The 18,305-nt window shown below is 38.5% G+C and overlaps 1 protein-coding gene across 1 annotated transcript in view; it reads right to left on the bottom strand.

Annotated features, from left to right (window-relative positions):
- Window positions 1-10,134: 10,134 nt before the first annotated feature.
- OPA1 (OPA1 mitochondrial dynamin like GTPase) overlaps window positions 10,135-18,305 on the bottom strand; it is a 104,453-nt gene continuing 96,282 nt past the window's right edge. Inside the window, exons 30-31 of the mRNA XM_030822996.1 lie at window positions 15,055-15,129; window positions 10,135-13,321 (exon numbers count right to left, since the gene is read on the bottom strand). Coding sequence (XP_030678856.1) covers window positions 15,065-15,129 — 65 coding nt within the window. The 3' untranslated portion in view covers window positions 10,135-13,321; window positions 15,055-15,064. The remainder of the gene's footprint in view (window positions 13,322-15,054; window positions 15,130-18,305) is intronic.

The following is an 18,305-nucleotide window of genomic DNA, read 5'->3' as shown; positions in this document are numbered from 1 at the left end:
AATACAGTAATGGGTGAAGTGAGATATGGCCTGAAAACCATCTGATGAATGTAATGACATGGACACCACCATGTCCTTAGGGAGAACAGGTCTGGTGGAGTTCGTACAGCTGATTTGGACATGCAACCAATACACCAGGGATCACTGCCATTTGCTGGCCTGGCTTCTGGCACTTGCCATTGATATAAAATATGCCCCGATTTCAGGCAAAGAAGCCAACAGGTAATTTTCACGGACGGTGCAGAGCTTCAGATATTTTAAACAAAGGGTCTGATCCTATAGCTAAGCCTCGTAGTACAAAGCAGTGATTGTCAAATGTTTAATCTCTTGAGAATTATTGAGTACCCCAAGAGTTTTTGTTTGTGTAGGTTATATCTGTTGATATTTATTATATTAGAAATTAGAACTGGCTGGGTGCAGTGGTTCACGCCTGTAACCCCAGCACTTTGGGAGGCAGGGGCGGGTGGATCACTTGAGGTCAGGAGTTCGGGAACAGCCTGGCCAACATGATGAAAACCCATCTCCACTAAAAATACAAAAGTTAGCCGGGTGTGGTGGCACGTACCTGTAGTCCCAGCTACTGGGGAGGCTGAGGCAGGAGAATCACTTGAACCTGGGAGGTAGAGATTGCAGTGAGCCAAGATCACGCCACTGCACTCCAGCCTGGGTGACAAGAGTGAAACTCTGTCTCAAAAAAAAAAAAAAGAAAGAAAGAAAAAGAAAAAAGAAATTAAAACTGAGAAATATTACTCAATTTATTAAAAACAATTACATGTTAACATAAATAACATTTCTGATGAAAAACAAATATAGCAACAAGAGTAGTATCACCTTTCATTTTTGCAATTCTTTTTAATGTCTGGCTTGATAGCAGATAACCAGATTATCTTATCTGCTTCTGCATTCAATCTATTGTGATATGCCGTTTTGGCTGACATAGATGTAGAAAACCTGGCCTCACGCAGTTATGGAATTGAAAAAGAGAAGAACATAAGAGCCATTTCAGGTAATTGTGAGTCTTCTCTGATACTGCACCAACACTTAAAAAAGGTTAGTTGTAATATGGCATCTGAAACCATATCAATGAACTTCTCATATTCTGTGACCTAAACTCCTTTGGTCCAACTCTCATTTTGTAGGCATCTTTACCCATGCCTGATTTGTTACCACAACGAATTAACCATTCGAGAAATACTAGTTCCCATGGTTATACAGATCCTCCAACTGTTGACACTTTGCACTTTACAATATCCAAAAATCACATCCATTAATATCATTATCTTATCAGAAATACATATACTGAAAAGCTGTCAAGCTCAATGACAAGCTCAACACAAGTTTTTCAAAATGTTCATTTTTGCTTACATGTGTAATTTGTATCATTGGCAATAAATACACAAAAGTGGTTTTCCTTGAAGTGGCTGGCTCACTCTGCTTAGTTTGAGAAAATGGCTGCCAGATGACCAAGTCTGACTTACGTAGTTTGTCAGTCATTCTTTTAAGCAAAACGGTGTTCCTTGAAAAAAAAGTGGTAATTTATGTCACAAATTAAACAATTATACAAGTACCTTTTCTCAAGATCACCATTATCCTTTATATGCACATGTTTTCTGTGTACCAGACTTTTGTGTTTTTTTTTTTGAAAAAGTGGAGTGCATGGCAGTGAAGATGACACAGTGCCTGTTAGGACCGGTGGTGCCATTGCCTTGATTCATGCCGAGGCTCCAGTGTGGTGTGCTGTGGTTTTTCTACAACCAGTGAATGTCGACACAGTGAAAAGGGCAAATATTAGTATTATTATCAAAATCATGGTGACCTTGTGGACCACGGAAATGATCTTGAGGACCCCCCGGGACCCAAAGACCACCCCCTACCAACTGCTGGCATAGAGTAAGCACTGGCATCTAAGAAGGCAATTTACTCATGGAGAAGCTCTCCAGATGCCAAAAAAGGCAAAGATTTTCCCCTGAAAGTGTTTTGTATCTTTAGTAAAGCTCTGTAATAAATACTTCAGAAGTTTAGTGCCAGAATCAAACTATTTAAGTAAATGTTTAAAATAATACGATAATCAGTTCGATTTATTCCATCACAATGAGTATCTTATTTACCTTGAGGACATATTTTAAAGATTAAATGAGATAAAAAAGCTCTATGCCAATTAAGGGCAGTTTTATTTACATAAGGCAGTTTTATATAAAACAGAATTAAAGTTTTCACAAATGTCAGCATTAGAAGAACGTTGAATGAACATCCAACCAAACCCTCTTATTTTATCAATGGAGAAATAAAGCTACCTGGAGACAGATTTTAATCAAATGATCATATTCCTATTTTAGACATTTCATTCTGGCAGGAGTGTGGGGGATGAACAGGAGATGAAAATGAAGGCCCATGGCAACAACAAAGGTGAGACATGGGGGCCACCTGATCTGTGCAGACAGGATGGGAAAGAGTGGAGGGGTACAAATATATTAAACTGGTGGGTCGGGCACGGTGGCTTACGCTTGTAATCCCAGCGCTTTGGGAGGCTGAGGTGGGTGTATTGCCTGAGATCAGGAGTTCGAGACCAGCCTGGCCAACATGGTGAAACCCTGTCTCTACTAAAAAAAAAAAAAAAAAAAAAATTAGCTGGGCGTGGTGGTGGTGCACACCTGTAGTCCCAGCTACTCTGGAGACTAAGGCAGGAGAATCACTTGAACCTGGGAAGTGGAGGTTTGCAGTGAGCTGAGATCATGCCACTGCACTCCAGCCTGGGCAACCGAGTGAGACTCTGTCTCAAAAAAAAAAAAAAAAAAAAAAAGTGGTGATTGGATTTGTTGGTTGCACTGGGGAGAGGGTCCCAGGTTTTTGTCTTGTGCAACTAGGTATATCACAGTGTCTGTCACAAAAATAGTGGAATCTGGAGATGAGACAGGTTTACTGGAGAAAGAATTGGTTGCATTTTGGATAGGTTAAGTGTGACGTGCCTGTGGGACGTGCAGGTATAGTTGGAGATATGGGTTTGTGATGCATGGAGAGAGGAACAGGATGGAGCTCAAGTTGAGAGCCAGGAGCAGATACAGCAGGGAGATGTAGGTCGAGAAATGCAGAGTGTGCAGGGAACGACAACACTCAGGCAGGCCTGTGAGCAGCGCTGAAAATCAACAGGCATTTTGTTATTAGAAGGGAAACCAGGAGAAACTAGTGGCACAGAAGCCAAAGAAATAAGAGGTTGGGGGGGGGGGGCGGTGAGTGAATGTATGTCACAAAGTTCTAAATGTCCCAGAGGGAGGAGAGGGAGAATGAAAGGTTATCACAAAATATTATTAAATAATCTTAAGGGACCAAGCCAAATAATAAATGTATTGAGGGCAATTAGCCAAATGGAGGTCACTGGTGGCCTTGGTGAGGGGCAGATGGCAAAGTGGCAGTGGCGGTGGTGAGGATATGGTGCAAGGGCCCAGATGGTAAAAGAACACACTGGCTTTGAGGGGGCTGAAGAAGAAATGGGGAGGACTTCTCTATCAAGGAGGATGGCTGTGAATGAAAGATAGTGCAGTTTACAGATATACAGAAGTCCTCAACTTACAATGGTTTGATTGATAACTTTTCAATTTTATGGTGGCATGAAAGCTATATGCATTCAGTAGAAACTGTACTTCAAGTACCCAGAAAACTGTTCTGTTTTCCACTTTCAGGCCGGTATTCAGCACATTACAAGACATTCAACACTTTATTATAAAATAGGCCCTGTGTTAGATGACTTTGCCCAACTGCAGGCTAATGTAAGTGTTCTGAGCATGTTTAAGGTAGGCCAGGCTAAGATGTGATGTTCAGTAGGTGAGGTGTCTTAAAATGCATTTTAGACTTTGAATATTTTCAAATTATGATGAGTTTATTGGGATGTAACTCCATCCTAAGTCAAGGAGCATCTGTATAGGGTTCACAGAAGAGGCCAACTTATTTCTAGATGCTGGGATTCCTGGACATTTTAAACCTTCACTTGCCTTATTTCTAGGTAACTATATCCAGAGTACCCAGAATACAGTAACACCTTTTTGCCAACCAGCTCATGACATAAAAAGGAACTGCCTCCTTAGGATGGTTGAACGGGTAAGGGAAGAAAGCTATTAGTACTCTTCCAGCCCATTCTGTACCTGCTCTTTTTCTAAGCTCTGCAGTCAAACCTACATGGGATCCCATGAAGACTTTGTCAACTAGCCAGCGGTGGAACTTCAGGCAACCTCTCTGAGCCAGAGTTAGCCTGTTGATAAATGACAATGCCTACCTTAGGAAGTTGTAAGAATAAGCAAGATAATGTGTTTAAAGTACCTGGGATACAGCAGGCATTTAATAAATGAGAATTTCCCTCCAGTCCAGCCTCATAATAAAGCAGAAACAACAAAAAAACTCTGCATCTCTAAAAATGACCAGAAATCATGTTATTTTCGGAAGGCCTTGATAACATTATCACCCAAACGCACCGAGGCCAGAAATGAGCAGAAAGCTACGGTTGAAATCAGAGGTTTCAAATAGTGACTCATGGGTGGGAAGCATGCTATTTGCAGATGTTTCTCTTGGACTCACACAAGTATTTAAGATTTTCAAAATTAGCTGCTAACATTTAAAAATAGGGAGGTTTCACATAAATATTTAGATCCCCAACTTCTTTCACAAAATGACTGGCTTTGGAAGTATTGAACCTGTGGCCCTGGATCTAAATCTTCATGAAACACATAGTACTTGCCTAGGAATCAGGAAATAGTTTCTAGCTGTAACATTAATTGAGCAAATTGCTTTTCTCTGGGTCTCTTTTTTTTTTTTTTTTTCAAAGTAAGAGTTATCACTGTTCTAAAACAATAGTTCATTTTTTAGGTAAACAAAGTAAATCTGAGGATAAAAACATGATAAAACTTCTTGAAATCACATGATACATACAGGTAGCCAGGTAGTAGAAGGTTTTCAAAATGGTGCAGAATATATAAGTATTGGCTGCACAAAAGATTATCCAAACTACAGGCATCAATAAAAACACCATGATGATTCAGAAAGAGGAAAACACTCTTAAAATGAACTACTGTATGCCTAAATACACAGGAAGGTTTAAGCTTCCCATTAGATGTGGCACATGCAGACTTGCTGCATACTCATCTGCTCTAGAAAGTTCCCCATTTCCACATTTTCATCTTGTGGTTTTGAGGAGGTTGAGCATACCACGCCTCATCCGTGGAGGCTTTCTGCTTGGCTGGCTTCAGACAAAGTTACCATTAACTCCCCAACCTGCAAGAAAATGATTTGACACAAAGGATTCCAAAATGTCCTCCTCTCCCCCTACAAGCCTGCAAACAAATGGTACAGGAATGAGGTCAGAAAGGAATCCCCCGCCTACCAGGCCCCTGAATTCATTTACCTACCTCAGAGCCCATTCAGAGAAAGGGGTGGGACAGGGAACAAGAGATGCTTGGAGGCCAAGTGGAGTTTGGGGGTCGAGCGCTACATTACAAGATTTGACAGGCCTTTGCCAGCCTTCAGCTTCTTTGTGTCTCTCACATAATAGAGAAACACAAACTGAGCAGCACACGATCTGTGGTTACACCCTTGGACAGAGCACACTCTTTGCAAATGCTAATAGTATTGTAGCATCCTGTCACCCGGTAACACAAAAAAGGATGTTGATTTTCACATGAACCAGAACAGGCCCATTGTACACAAGTTTGTGACCAACTTGTAGTATCTGCACATCAAAAGGCCAGCCAATCATAGAGTACACAGCTGGCGAAACATACCAACGGGGGGCGCCCAATGGGGAGAGCATCCAGGTCCAAATGCTTCACTCCACCAACAGGATAAGAAAACAATGCTTTTGACATGAACAAAATTACACTCTCAGAATCTTGATTCAGCCATGACCAGAGCAATGAGTATAATTAGCAAGAATGTGAATGTCTCAGATGTTTAGAGAAATCTGAATGTATGAAAGTGGGAGTGGCTTTGTGATGAGCCTATGAAATGGCAGAGGCAGCAAATGGCAGGCATGTTCAATTAAGCATTCATATTAGAGATGTTCTGATACGTGTAAAGATAACTCATACAGATTTTGGCATGAAAATCTCTCTTTCGGTCCTAACAGTCTTGGGAAACCAGACATATCTCAAGGCAAGAAAATTAAAGAATGTACATGAGACACCTGGAATATAAATTTAATAGAAATTTTAAAGGCTTCTGCTAATAGCTTTTTCTTCAAAATAATTTTATTGGGAGGGGGGCAGAAAGACACTCAAAAGTAGTAACACGCTTGTAATCCCAGCACTCCGGAAGGCTGTGGTAGGAGGCTTGCCTGAACTCAGAATTTCAAGATCAGTTTGGCAACATATTGAGATCTCATCTCTACTAAAAATTAAAAAAAAGATTAGCTAGGCATGGTGGTGGGTGCCTGTGCTCCCACCCACTCGAGAGGCTGAGGTGGGAGGATCACTTGAGCCCAGGAGGTCGAGGTTGCAGTGAGCTGTGACTGTGTCACGGCACTCCAGCAAGGAGGACAGTGAGAAACCCTGTCTCAAAAGAAAAAAAAATAGTAATTTGGAAAAATAAAATATTCAATCAAGTTTTTAAAAACTGAGGAAAGAGCAATTCCATATTTTAATACTTTGACTAACTAAAAAAGATTGAGAGAATCTGCACAGGATAAAATGAGAGAATTAACTTTATTAACATGTTGAAAATTGGAAAACACTTGTTTTTTACACCTACAACTCAAGGCCTGGCGTTAACATGAAATTAGAACCTACTGAATCTCATCTTCTTGTCCACTAAGGTCTCACAGGCAGCCACACATCTCTGCTGATAGTTCCATTCTTGCAATGCAACCATAGCCTCATGTAATTAGGAAAGACTATCATAGGCCATTTTTGTTATGAGTTAGGTCATTTTGCACTTTCTAGGTATATCATGTGCCCTAATGTGCTCCTAATATCCTAAGTGTTTACTTTTCTAAAAGTATTTCTGAAAGGGAGCATATTTTGGAAAGTGCATAGGCTTCTAACCATACTTGTTTTCAAGTTTCAACTTTGCTATTCAACTAGCATAACCTTGTGCAAAACCTGAGCTGATTTTCTCATCTATAAAATAGAAATAATACTGTCTGTGATAAAGGGTGCAAAACACAAGGTATACTGGTTTCTTTGCTCTGGATTCAAGTTTTCTTCTTAGTTTCAAAATTTTAAAGGAAAACCAAAAATGTTTCATGGGACCAATCCTCGGCAAGAATTCAAAAAGAATTCAGTGGAGTTTCTCCATGGACCCCAAAATGCTGCTGGCCAGTTTTAGTCCACTTTGTAATGTTCTGAGTCCTGCTCAGACCTTTATAATAGGCCCTTAGTTAGGATGTGTTAATATTTCTGGAATGGCCAGGCGCGGTGGCTCACGCTTGTAATCCCAGCACTTTGGGAGGCCGAGGGGGGCGGATCATGAGGTCAGGAGATCGAGACCACGGTGAAACCCCGTCTCTACTAAAAATACAAAAAATTAGCCGGGCGTGGTGGCGGGCGCCTGTAGTCCCAGCTACTCGGAGAGGCTGAGGCAGGAGAAGGGCGTGAACCCGGGAGGCGGAGCTTGCAGTGAGCCGAGATTGCACCACTGCACTCCAGCCTGGGCAACAGAGCAAGACTCCGTCTCAAAAAAAAAAAAAATATATATATATATATATATATTTATTTCTGGAATGGCTGCAAACTTACACATCTCTCTGCATCCTTCCTCTCAACACACAGGCACCTCCTGCTACTGTGAAGTGTTGCTCATGGCAGCGGGGAAGCAGGCACGTTATTGTCACTGGGTGTGTACTGTGTCCTTGAGGTGATTTCTGATTTTTTACTATATATATATTAGGTGATTGTAGAAAAAAATTATATATATTAGGTATGCAAGGGGAGTGGCTGTGTACCACCTGGAGCATTATGGCACATGTGGGAATTCTTAAACCCTCTAGACAAATATATTCCTTAAAGGAGAAATAAGTAAGCATTGTATTTTGTTAGTGACACAGGGCTGTTTCTGTGTTAAGATGTATGGAAAGAGAGATTAATAACAAAAATAGAACACAAACTAAAGGAGCAGAAAAATGGTTAGGTTCATTCCTTCAGTTGAGAGGGAAATTAATTTCAGCATTTCCTGGCAGCTGAAGCAAAGAAAATGGTAAAGTCTTGAGTTCTCATTGCCACAAGGAGAGCAGTACATACATGTGTCTGGAGGGGAAACCACTGGTACTATCCAGTAATCCTTAATGAATTTCAGCGATAATCAAGACATGTCATTAGGTTAGACTTCTGCAAAACAGACTGTGTATTTTCTGCAAATAGATGTGTCATAGGGTCTTGCCTGTGGAGCCAAGGACGTAATATCAAAGAGGCAGATAAGTAGCAGCCCAGGCAGTATTGCTTTCTGATAATTTGGCCTAATCTCAGATGAAGTTTACCAAAGCAAAAAAAGGGGGTCAACCTATTCCCTACATATTCTCTCACAAACATTAGAGGTCTCAAGAGCTTTATGGAAAGTATTAGGTCACATAAACCATGAGCATATTTTCTGACAAATGGATAAAATTCTAACTTCCGTATTGTTGCTCTGTGATTTAATAACTACAAGAGTAAGCAGCAGAATGAGTATTCTGTCCTGAACATTAAAGAGTGTAACAGTGTAACATATTCTTAATACAGCCACAAGACATATCTCTGTTGGGGGGCTGCTGGCAGTATCACTGCACTGTGACTAGAACTTCAGGGGTGCCTCTGGCCTAGTTTTTTCAAAAACAGATTTTGAATTTCCCAAATACTTGGAAAAGAACAGTTTACACCTGGGTTAATGAATTAAAAGTACTAACAGCAGGAACAAGAATTTTTTATCACAAAGAGTAACAATCACGCCTGTAATCCTAGCACTATGGGAGGCCGAGGCAGGTGGATCACAAGGTCAAGAGATTGAGACCATCCTGGCTAACACGGGGAAAGCCCATCTCCACTAAAAATACAAAAAATTAGCCAGGCATGGTGGCATGTGCCTGTAGTCCCAGCTACTCAGGTGGCTGAGGCAGGAGAATGGCCTGAACCCGGGGGGTAGAGCTGGCAGTGAGCCGAGATCATGCCACTGCACTCCAGCCTGGGCGACAGAGCAAGACTCCATCCCCCCAAAAAAAAAAAAAAAAAAAAAAAATTCATTAAAAGCATTTAAAAGTAGTATTTACTTCGTCAGTGACTTGACCACAAATATACCTTAACACTGGTTCTGTAGAATATGTACGTAACTCACAAGAAGTCTTGGAGAGGAATCACATACATACTCTCGATTTTCAAGCTCAATTCTGTCATTTTAGGATATAAATTTAAACAAATGCCTTACGATATAGGTTTTTCCTACCCTTAGTTTTAGAAGCTGTCTTCTTCCAGCTAGAGATCACCCACATTTAAGCCTTACTGATACTGTCTCCTGGTTTTGAACCTTTAACAATTTTTGTAGTACTTGTTTGAATGCTTAAGTTTTCTACACTTATTAACTGGGTCTAATATGCGCAGGACATGATTGTTTTAGTTATCACAAATCAGATATGTGGTTATTTTAAGACGTACTTTATAATTAAATACATCTGTTTTATCTATAGGCACATGGTAGCTATTTCAATTTGATAAATATATTAATTCTTTAATCAGACATGCTAAAAAAATAAATTGCTCTATTAAATCTTTAGTAACTAAATTTTTCAAACTTTTTGATACATGAAGATTCTGAACTTGAATTACACAAGGATGAAAACCTAGTTTAAAATAAAGTATGGGGCCTCACACTGAGTCTGTTAGCACTGATAAAGAAAACCAATGCTAACACAATTGAAACATGTTCTTGCCTCTGCATCTTCTGAAGGAATTAAGAAGGCACACCTATACTCTACCTAACTTGACATATCCAATGATCAACAAATAGTTAGTAGGTATCATTTATGAGCAAAGTTCTGGAGGAATAACAAAGTGAGTAACAGGAGTTTATAATCAGATGGTAGATGAAATTAAAGTCTCTTCCAGTTCTAAGGCTTAGTAATAACTTTTTAGTAAGCCTCATATGAACATGTTAGCAGCATTAATGAAAATGACAGCCTTGGCAGCAAAGTGAAATTAGAAAACCTTTTTTATATATTTTACCAAGGAAAATAACAAAATGTTTTGACGAGTACCACGATGTGAAAAAAAGCACCGGTTGACCACGGAGTACAACTGTGAAATGCAAGGCGTGTGAAATTCAAGCATCCAGAGAAAAGCCACATTAAGAGCTTCTTAGACCATGAATCTGGTTATACTGTGGGGTCAAATAATGACCCTAGGTACACAGGTTTCTCTTTCCCTCATTAAAACAGAAAAAAAATTAAAAGATGCTCTCCAATAATAGAATTATAATGTGATTTAAATATTTTTTAATTACTCATCTACACAAATGACCTTTGATCAAGCACAGGCAAAATATAAGTTGCAATAATATCTACACGTAATGTGAAGGTTTTAAAAAAATAGTACAAAGTTCATTCACAGTGCACAAGTGAAAACAAGGTAAGTTTTAAATATTTAAACAACATATAGCCATGATCATTCAAAAGGTAAGCGTATTTTAAAGCACATTTCCATACTGCTTGAGCTATAACATATGCCAGCTTAGAGAACTGAGATAACAACCATTACTTTGATCCCCTTTACTGGAAAGCAAAAATACCATATTTCTTTCCTCAGATACATACATCTAGAATAAATACAAAATTATTAACTAAAGATTTTATCTTTTAAACCTATACTCTGACTCTCATCCTATGTCAAATTCCCACACTGTGAAGCTGGGAAGCACCACTCTCTGCCATGTTCCCTACTTATTTTTATACTATTCATTTGCATTTGGAGGCTGAATAATTTGCAGAAAGAAGTCTGCTGGAAAAAACTGTGGAAAATGGGAATACAAAGAGGGGGCAATATCATAAACTACTAGAAAGGTTGATTGTTCCACCCGCAACTACAGCACGGTGGGTTAAACAGGGAAGCTGCAAGGGCCACTTATTTCATACTGTGCACTGCCTAGGTACACTGATTTTTAAAACTGAAGTCCTAGCCAAATTAAGTTCGGATATCATCCATTCACAGTTGTTCAGTCTTCATACAGCTTTGTCCACTCCACTCTTTGCAAATTCTGACACAAAAACAAATGATTCTGTGGCTAGTTCGAATTTAACTTCTGTATATTTAATATCTTTTTGTTTAAATTTGAATCATTTCTGACTTTTGAACTACAGACACAAGACACAGGGTTTACTCTTGAGACTGAATTTTATTTTCTTCCAGTAACATCTGCACTTGATAAATACCTAGCTTTCAAGGAAAAATAAAGCATGCTTAGGATGAGATCAGCTAAAAAGAAGAAAAAAAACCCATGAGAGAAGCCACATTACTGTGGGGCATGGAGGGCGTCAGGACTCTCACGTGGGACTTTTAGTAATATTAACTGTTATCATCTACTCACATACGTTACAATACTGATCTCCTCAAAGAAATGAAGATCTCCCTCCACCTCTTTTTAAAACTTATACAAAGGGATATGATAACAGTAGTAACTAATATTAGCCTTTTCCTTGGGAGAAATCTGTGCAAATACAGCTGAAGGTATTTCTTTCTCTCTATAGTTGACAGAAGTAAATAATCTATGGTCCTGTTTTACTCTGTAGAAACAGATGTGTAGTTGTAATTGTTATGCTTTACAACTGCGAAAATATTCATTAACATGCATTAACCTGTAAGCACTGGTTAGAGGGGTGTACCCAGTAAGGTCATCTCCTAATCTGTGTATAGAACATAATAGAGCTCTCCTCCCTTTCTATTCACTCCTGTCCCTAGACCTAAAAGAAATAAAAAAAGTCCCTGACTATGCATCTACCAGCGCATCTGTGCTGCTTAAAGCTGGACCTAGTTTTCTTATCGAACAGTATAAAACAAACATACACTGAATTCCTGATTTCGGAAGTATTTTTTCATGTCCTCGACTGTGCATACCAAGTGTTACATCCTGAGGGATCGCAACGAAGCATGCATTGATGTAAAACAATAAAATGAGAAGTAGCAACGGCGCTGTCACCAAAAAGCAATTCCAAGAAAATAAGATATAGCAAACTGTAAAATAAAAAACATCACACAATGGACATTTTTATTAACAAAGTAAAGGCTTAGTGAAAAGGCAGCAAATGAGATAGACATTTTAAGTAAAGAAAGCATTTCTTTGCTTGAATGTCCTTTAGCCAATTAAAAAACATTTATTTAAAACACATGAAAATGTTGTGAAGGTAGTATTGTAATTAAATTGCAATAAACTAAACAAAATTTTTCTTTATTCAGCTAAGAGGGGGATGGTCAACATTATTTTAATTGTCTTATGAAAGAAAGCCTTTTTCTGATGCCTAGTTGAAATGTTTGATAATATTCTAAATGAAATTAGTCAATTGATTATCCTTAATCTTCCTCATCCTGTGTCATAATCCAGTGGCTCTGTCAACAGGAAAAAAACCACTATTAACAGAAAGCCTAACGTAAGTATACAACATCTAAAATAAATCAATTTCAAATGGATATAGAGAGTGAGAAAACAGCAACTGAATCAAATAGGTAAGCTGGTACTGACTTAGCTTCCGAGGCAAATTTCTTCGCTGGCTATGAAGGGTTGAAATTTCTTTCACTGGATGTACACTGAATTGTTACAATCCAAATTAACCTGTTTTAGGGGTTCTTCTGTTACCCACTTTTCTTTCATGTGGTGAATATAAACTGAATTATCATGGTCAAATAGTTTCTGGGAATAGAATACTACAGACACACACAATGATTTAGCAGGCTACTGTGATTTTATATACAATTGATAACTTTAAAAAATTGCTATGTAAGTTTTATTTCAAAACACCTAGCATCGTATTTCAGGAAAAGAAACCGACATTGAGCAACCTCAGTTAATCCATTAAACTAGTGCCACCACAAATAAGACAACAAACAGAGAACAAGTTTCTTATCTTTGAGGACTGAACCTAATGACCATACCAATTATAGTATTCCGATTTGTCACTTTAGTACAAAATAGGATGTTAATCCATTACCACTGTTCTTCCATTCGAAAGGCAGCTGATGGTCAAAGCGCCCGTAACACACATCAATTATTTTTATCCCATGACTTTATTGTATGTTTAGAAAGGTGAAACAGCAGAAGAAAAAGAGGCTGGACAAAAGACGTTGATGTTTTTGTTCTTCAGATGTATGCAGAGCTGATTATGAGTACGATTCTGTAAAAATAAACCCATTTAACAAACTGAGGCCAGGGGAGATAAATGCAAAATTTCTAAACAAAGTTTATTACTGCATGATCGTAACAGTGTTGAAGCCTAACCGTTTACTTTTGCTAGTTTTACTAAACTTACATTGTCTATCACCTACCTAACAATATTGGCATAACTTTTTTATCAAACATAAGTTAAAAGCATATACTGAAATTAATTGAAGAAGAATCTGTGTATGACTGTATAGCATATAAACATCTTTAGCAAATATTAGAATAACAATTAATTAGGAATCCTAAGTGTTAAAACTATACTTGAGAAAGTATTCCTTAGGGTCCTTGGTAACTTTTATAAAATGGTCACAATGAAGCAAGGTTACCATGCTGCCAGATTTATTCTTTTAACTGCATCTGCAGGGTACAAAACAGATCATCTGTCCAGATCACAAGATACTTTGTAAAAGTTCACAGAGTCTTAAGTCACAAGGGTTGAAAAGGGTCTTAGAGACTAGACAGGTAGCAGCAACAGCAACTCTGGATGTCACACTGATCAGCTGAGGGGAGAGACACCATTATGTAAAACACTGGCTGGCTTTCAGCTTCCTCATTTTGTTAAAAAACAGAAATACAGCTTATATTTTTAATGGGGCTTCCGAGGCTTTCATCAATTTTTCCCCGCAAAGCACATACAGATCGGTAAACAAAACTATCATGTAAGCTCTGATGCTAAAGGGGAGATCAAGAAGGTACTAAAGATGTTTATTTCTAATAGTAAGTATTCATGGTAACTATCACGATTAGGGTGATACTGTAACACTTAATGGTTTTAAAATAAAATATTCATACACAAAAGATGTAGAAAACATTTATGAACATGGACACTTATAAAACACAGAAATTATGTTTAGCTTGTGTTAAAGATGATTATGTATTTTTGTATATTTCCATATATCTGTCTTAACTTTTTTTTTGGAGACAAGAGTCTCACTCTGTCGTCCAGGCTGGAGTGCAGTGGCACAATTTCTGCTTACTGCAACCACTGCCTTCCAGGTTCAAGTGATTCTCCTGACTCAGGCTCCCGAGTAGCTGGGATTACAGGCATGTGCCAGCACGCCTGGGCAATTTTTGTATTTTTATTAGAGACGGGGTTTCACCATGTCGGTCAGGCTGGTCTCTAACTCCTGACCTCAAGTGATCCACCCGCCTTGGTCTCCCTAAGTGCTGGGATTACAGGAGTGAGCCACCGCACTGGCCTGTCTTAACTTACTAGAGAAACAAATGAAATAAAGTTACAAAGCTTTATTTTCAAGTTTCCTAGGTCTTGTTTCTCTCTTCCATTGCTGGCATATTGTTCTGAATGATGTACCATGGAAGTTGTACTTCCCTTTCCACCCTGATAGACTGTAGGCAAGAGGAATAAAGTAATGTCAACTACAGCTCAATTCTTTACACCTAGAAAATGAGTCACCTGCATATTATACAGTATCTTAGCTCTGTGTTCACCTTTGTTCTATTCAAAATGAGTTCTAGAGGATATTTTTAGTTCAGCCAGAAGGCAATCAAGTTATTCAAAGCAACACTATACAAATGAAATTCGGAAACTAGTTTCAGAGATTCATGCCATTGAAATTACCGCATAAGTGACAAGCAGGATGTAAGTGAAGCAGAATGATAAACTATTAAGAAAAGTGTAATTTTGTATTTAGTCAGCACCAATACAGTTATAGAATTTTTACTCACTTAATATAATTTATTTCTCCTGATGAAGAGCTTCAATGAAAGCATCAAGTTTTTCTTGAATTTCTCTAACTTTCTCTGTGGAGATAAAAATAAATTAAAGAAAAACATTTATTTTTCAAAGGTATCACAAATCAGGAGATAATTATTTACTAAATGGTTGGTGTACTTAACTATTTGTGGGAAAAAGAAAAATATGAGTCTCACCATACCACCTTTTACCCAAATAAGTCCAGATGGATTATAGTAGTAGGTCTCAGACATTTTTTGGAAGTGGGAGGAGAAACTGACTGACCCCTTTGAGGATCTAATAAAAACTCTGGCCTCTTAACATGGAAAAAAGCATATGTATTAAGTACATGTACAATTATGTAGAGAATTTTAAGGAATTCTCAGATTCTCTGAAGCCCAATTAAGAACACACAGTTAGTAATGTCTGGATCATAGGAAAATATAAAACAATGAAACCATTTTAAAAAACTAAAAGAAAATAGAGGTGGCCTTAGACTGGGAAATGACTTTAAATATAAAGTAGTAAGAGTTACAAAGGAAAAGAATCAATCAATATGGCCATATTGAAATGTATACTTTTATTTATATGTGATAAAATTAAAAGACAAAGGAAGCTGTGGGAGATGCTTGCAACAAACATGAGAAGCGCAATGACGCTGTAAAAACACATACAAAAAAGTACTTTGCCAGCTATAAATACGAAAAGTTTAAAAATACGAGAGCCACTAGAGGTAGATTTACATTATTTATTTTAGGTTTTCATGTTTATACACTTCCAAATGAAATACATACTCTCTGAAATGTAGATTTCTTCCACAAATGTGAACGGCTCACAGTACATGCCAATCCCCTATTAAAAGTGGAAAAGTCATGATCTATACTACTTCACATGCACCTCCTATTTTATTCTATATTCTGAGATGGCGGTCCTACTCTGTCGCCCAGGTTGGAGTGCAGTGGCGTTAACAGGGCTTACTGCAACCTCAACCTCCTGGGCTCAAGTGATCCTCCCACCTTGGCCTCCCACGTAGCTAACACCACAGGCACGTGCCACCACGCCTGGCTAAGTTTTTATTTTTAATTTTTTTGTGGAGACAGGATCTCACTTTGTTGCCCAGACTGGTCCTAACACCTGGGCTCAAGTGATCCTCCTGCCTTGGCCTCCCAAAGTCCTGGGATTACAGGTGTGAGCCACTGTGCCTGGACTCCTATTTTAAAACATAGGTTATAGTAAGCATGATAAATATTTTTGTCCTTTTAATGTAATTTAACATATTAGTGGAAATGATCAATTAAGGTGGGTTGGCTGGTTCAAAGCGAGTGACCTAGAGGCAAAACTGGCAAGCATTCTACTTTCTCTATGTAGGAAAACCATGTAAGATGCATTTAATATTTGACATTTATATCTTTTATATTTAAAAGTAAATAATCTGCAGTTGAAGATATAAGTATTCCTTTTTACCAGCAAGGCAGCATTAGTGATGAGTACCCAAGAAAATGAAGAATTGTCCTTTTTATGAATTCTTATTAGCATTGCAGGAACTCAAAAAAGCCTACCATGGTTGGATATAAAGAACATAACATTTTCATATTCTTTTTCCAGTAATTTATTCTTTTCATATTATTTCTCCAGTAATGTAAAACTTCTAGGTCTCGCTATGTTGCCCAGGCTAGACTCAGACTCCTGGGCTCAATTGATCCTGCTGCCTCAGCCTTCTGAGTAGCTGAGACTACAGGTGAGCGCCACTATGCCTGGCTGAAGCACTTCTTATTCTAGGTATTAGATACAGACTGATATAAAATCTGTGTGTGTGCCTGTGTGGGGGGAGTGGGGGGAGTCCAATTTTTTTTTTTTTTTTTTTTTTTTTTTCAAGACGGAGTCTCTCTCTGTCGCCCAGGCTGGAGTGCAGTGGCGCAATCTCAGCTCACTGCAAGCTCTGCCTCCCAGGTTCACGCCATTCTCCTGCCTCAGCCTCTCTGAGTAGCTGGGACTACAGGCGCCCGCCACCACGCCCAGCTAATTTTTTTGTATTTTTTAGTAGAGATGGGGTTTCACTGTGGTCTCAATCTCCTGACCTCGCGATCCACCCACCTCGGCCTCCCAAAGTGCTGGGATTACAAGCGTGAGCCACCGTGCCCGGCCCAATTGTTTTAATCAAGCTATGTATTGAGAAAATATGATAATAGTTATTATGAAGGCAGCATTAACCCCTTATATATAAAATTAAACTAGAGAAACTTAAAAAAAAAAATCCTAACCCATCTCTTAGAAGTTGAGTCTCAATATTTTGGTAGGCTGACTTCCATTTTTTAAACAGCAGACAAACCAGTAAATTTTCTTGCTTTCCCAAAATAAGGCCACATTCTTAGTTTTAAAATTAATTCATCTAGTTGCTTAGAAACAGCTTAACCTATTTTTTTTCATTGAATGTAAGAAAGTTTCACATCAGTTCATCAGTTGAAGGATTTTCAAAAAGTGGGGAGGTTAGTAGAAAGACATTTTCTAAATTGTTACCTAGAATCCCGGAAATGAATGTGGTCTTAAAAAAAAAATCATCTAACTTAAATCACGCAACACATGGGAATCTCAAACAGGTGCTTCTCTCCACATTTCATTGAGAAATATTTCTACTTGGAAATGCTGTACTGTATGAAGAGAAGAAAACCAACTCCATTTGATAACACGACTTGAGTGCAACAGGGCAGCGCATGGCCAGGTCTACCCATCCTTTTGCCCTACCGGTGACGCCCATCCTAAGCTGGATGGACTACTGCAAGGGGGTGGTACAGTAGCCTCACTCCCTACAAGAGACTATTCAGAGCAAGATCCAATTGGATTGAAGGATACCAAGAGCCACTCTGATGCAGGTGTCTCACTCTGTAAGGTCTAAATGAAAATCAGATTTTTCTAAAATTAACAGGTAAGCAGTTTTTTTCCTAAATAAAAGCAAAAAGACTATTTAATGTACTTTAATACGAAAACCACAAAATGAAAAAATGCCAAATTTCCCTTAGATATTTACGATTAGAATATCAGGACACAGTATTACCATGCCTTGAAACCTCAGGAATAACAAAGGACACTTAACTAAGCTACCAGGAAGCAACGGGGGCAGGAGGTGTGAACGGAAGGGACACTGGAGGTGAGTGTTAAAAGAGCAATTATGATAAATGTATCCTTTAAACATTAACTACAGAACATTTATTTCTTTGTTCTTTCACTTTCACAATGCACTGGATAC

Source organism: Nomascus leucogenys, chromosome 11, assembly GCF_006542625.1.
Source record: "Nomascus leucogenys isolate Asia chromosome 11, Asia_NLE_v1, whole genome shotgun sequence".
In the NCBI taxonomy this organism is placed as follows: domain Eukaryota; kingdom Metazoa; phylum Chordata; class Mammalia; order Primates; family Hylobatidae; genus Nomascus; species Nomascus leucogenys.
The sequence above is the reverse complement of the archived record's forward strand: the minus strand, read 5'-3'. Positions and strand labels throughout refer to the sequence as shown.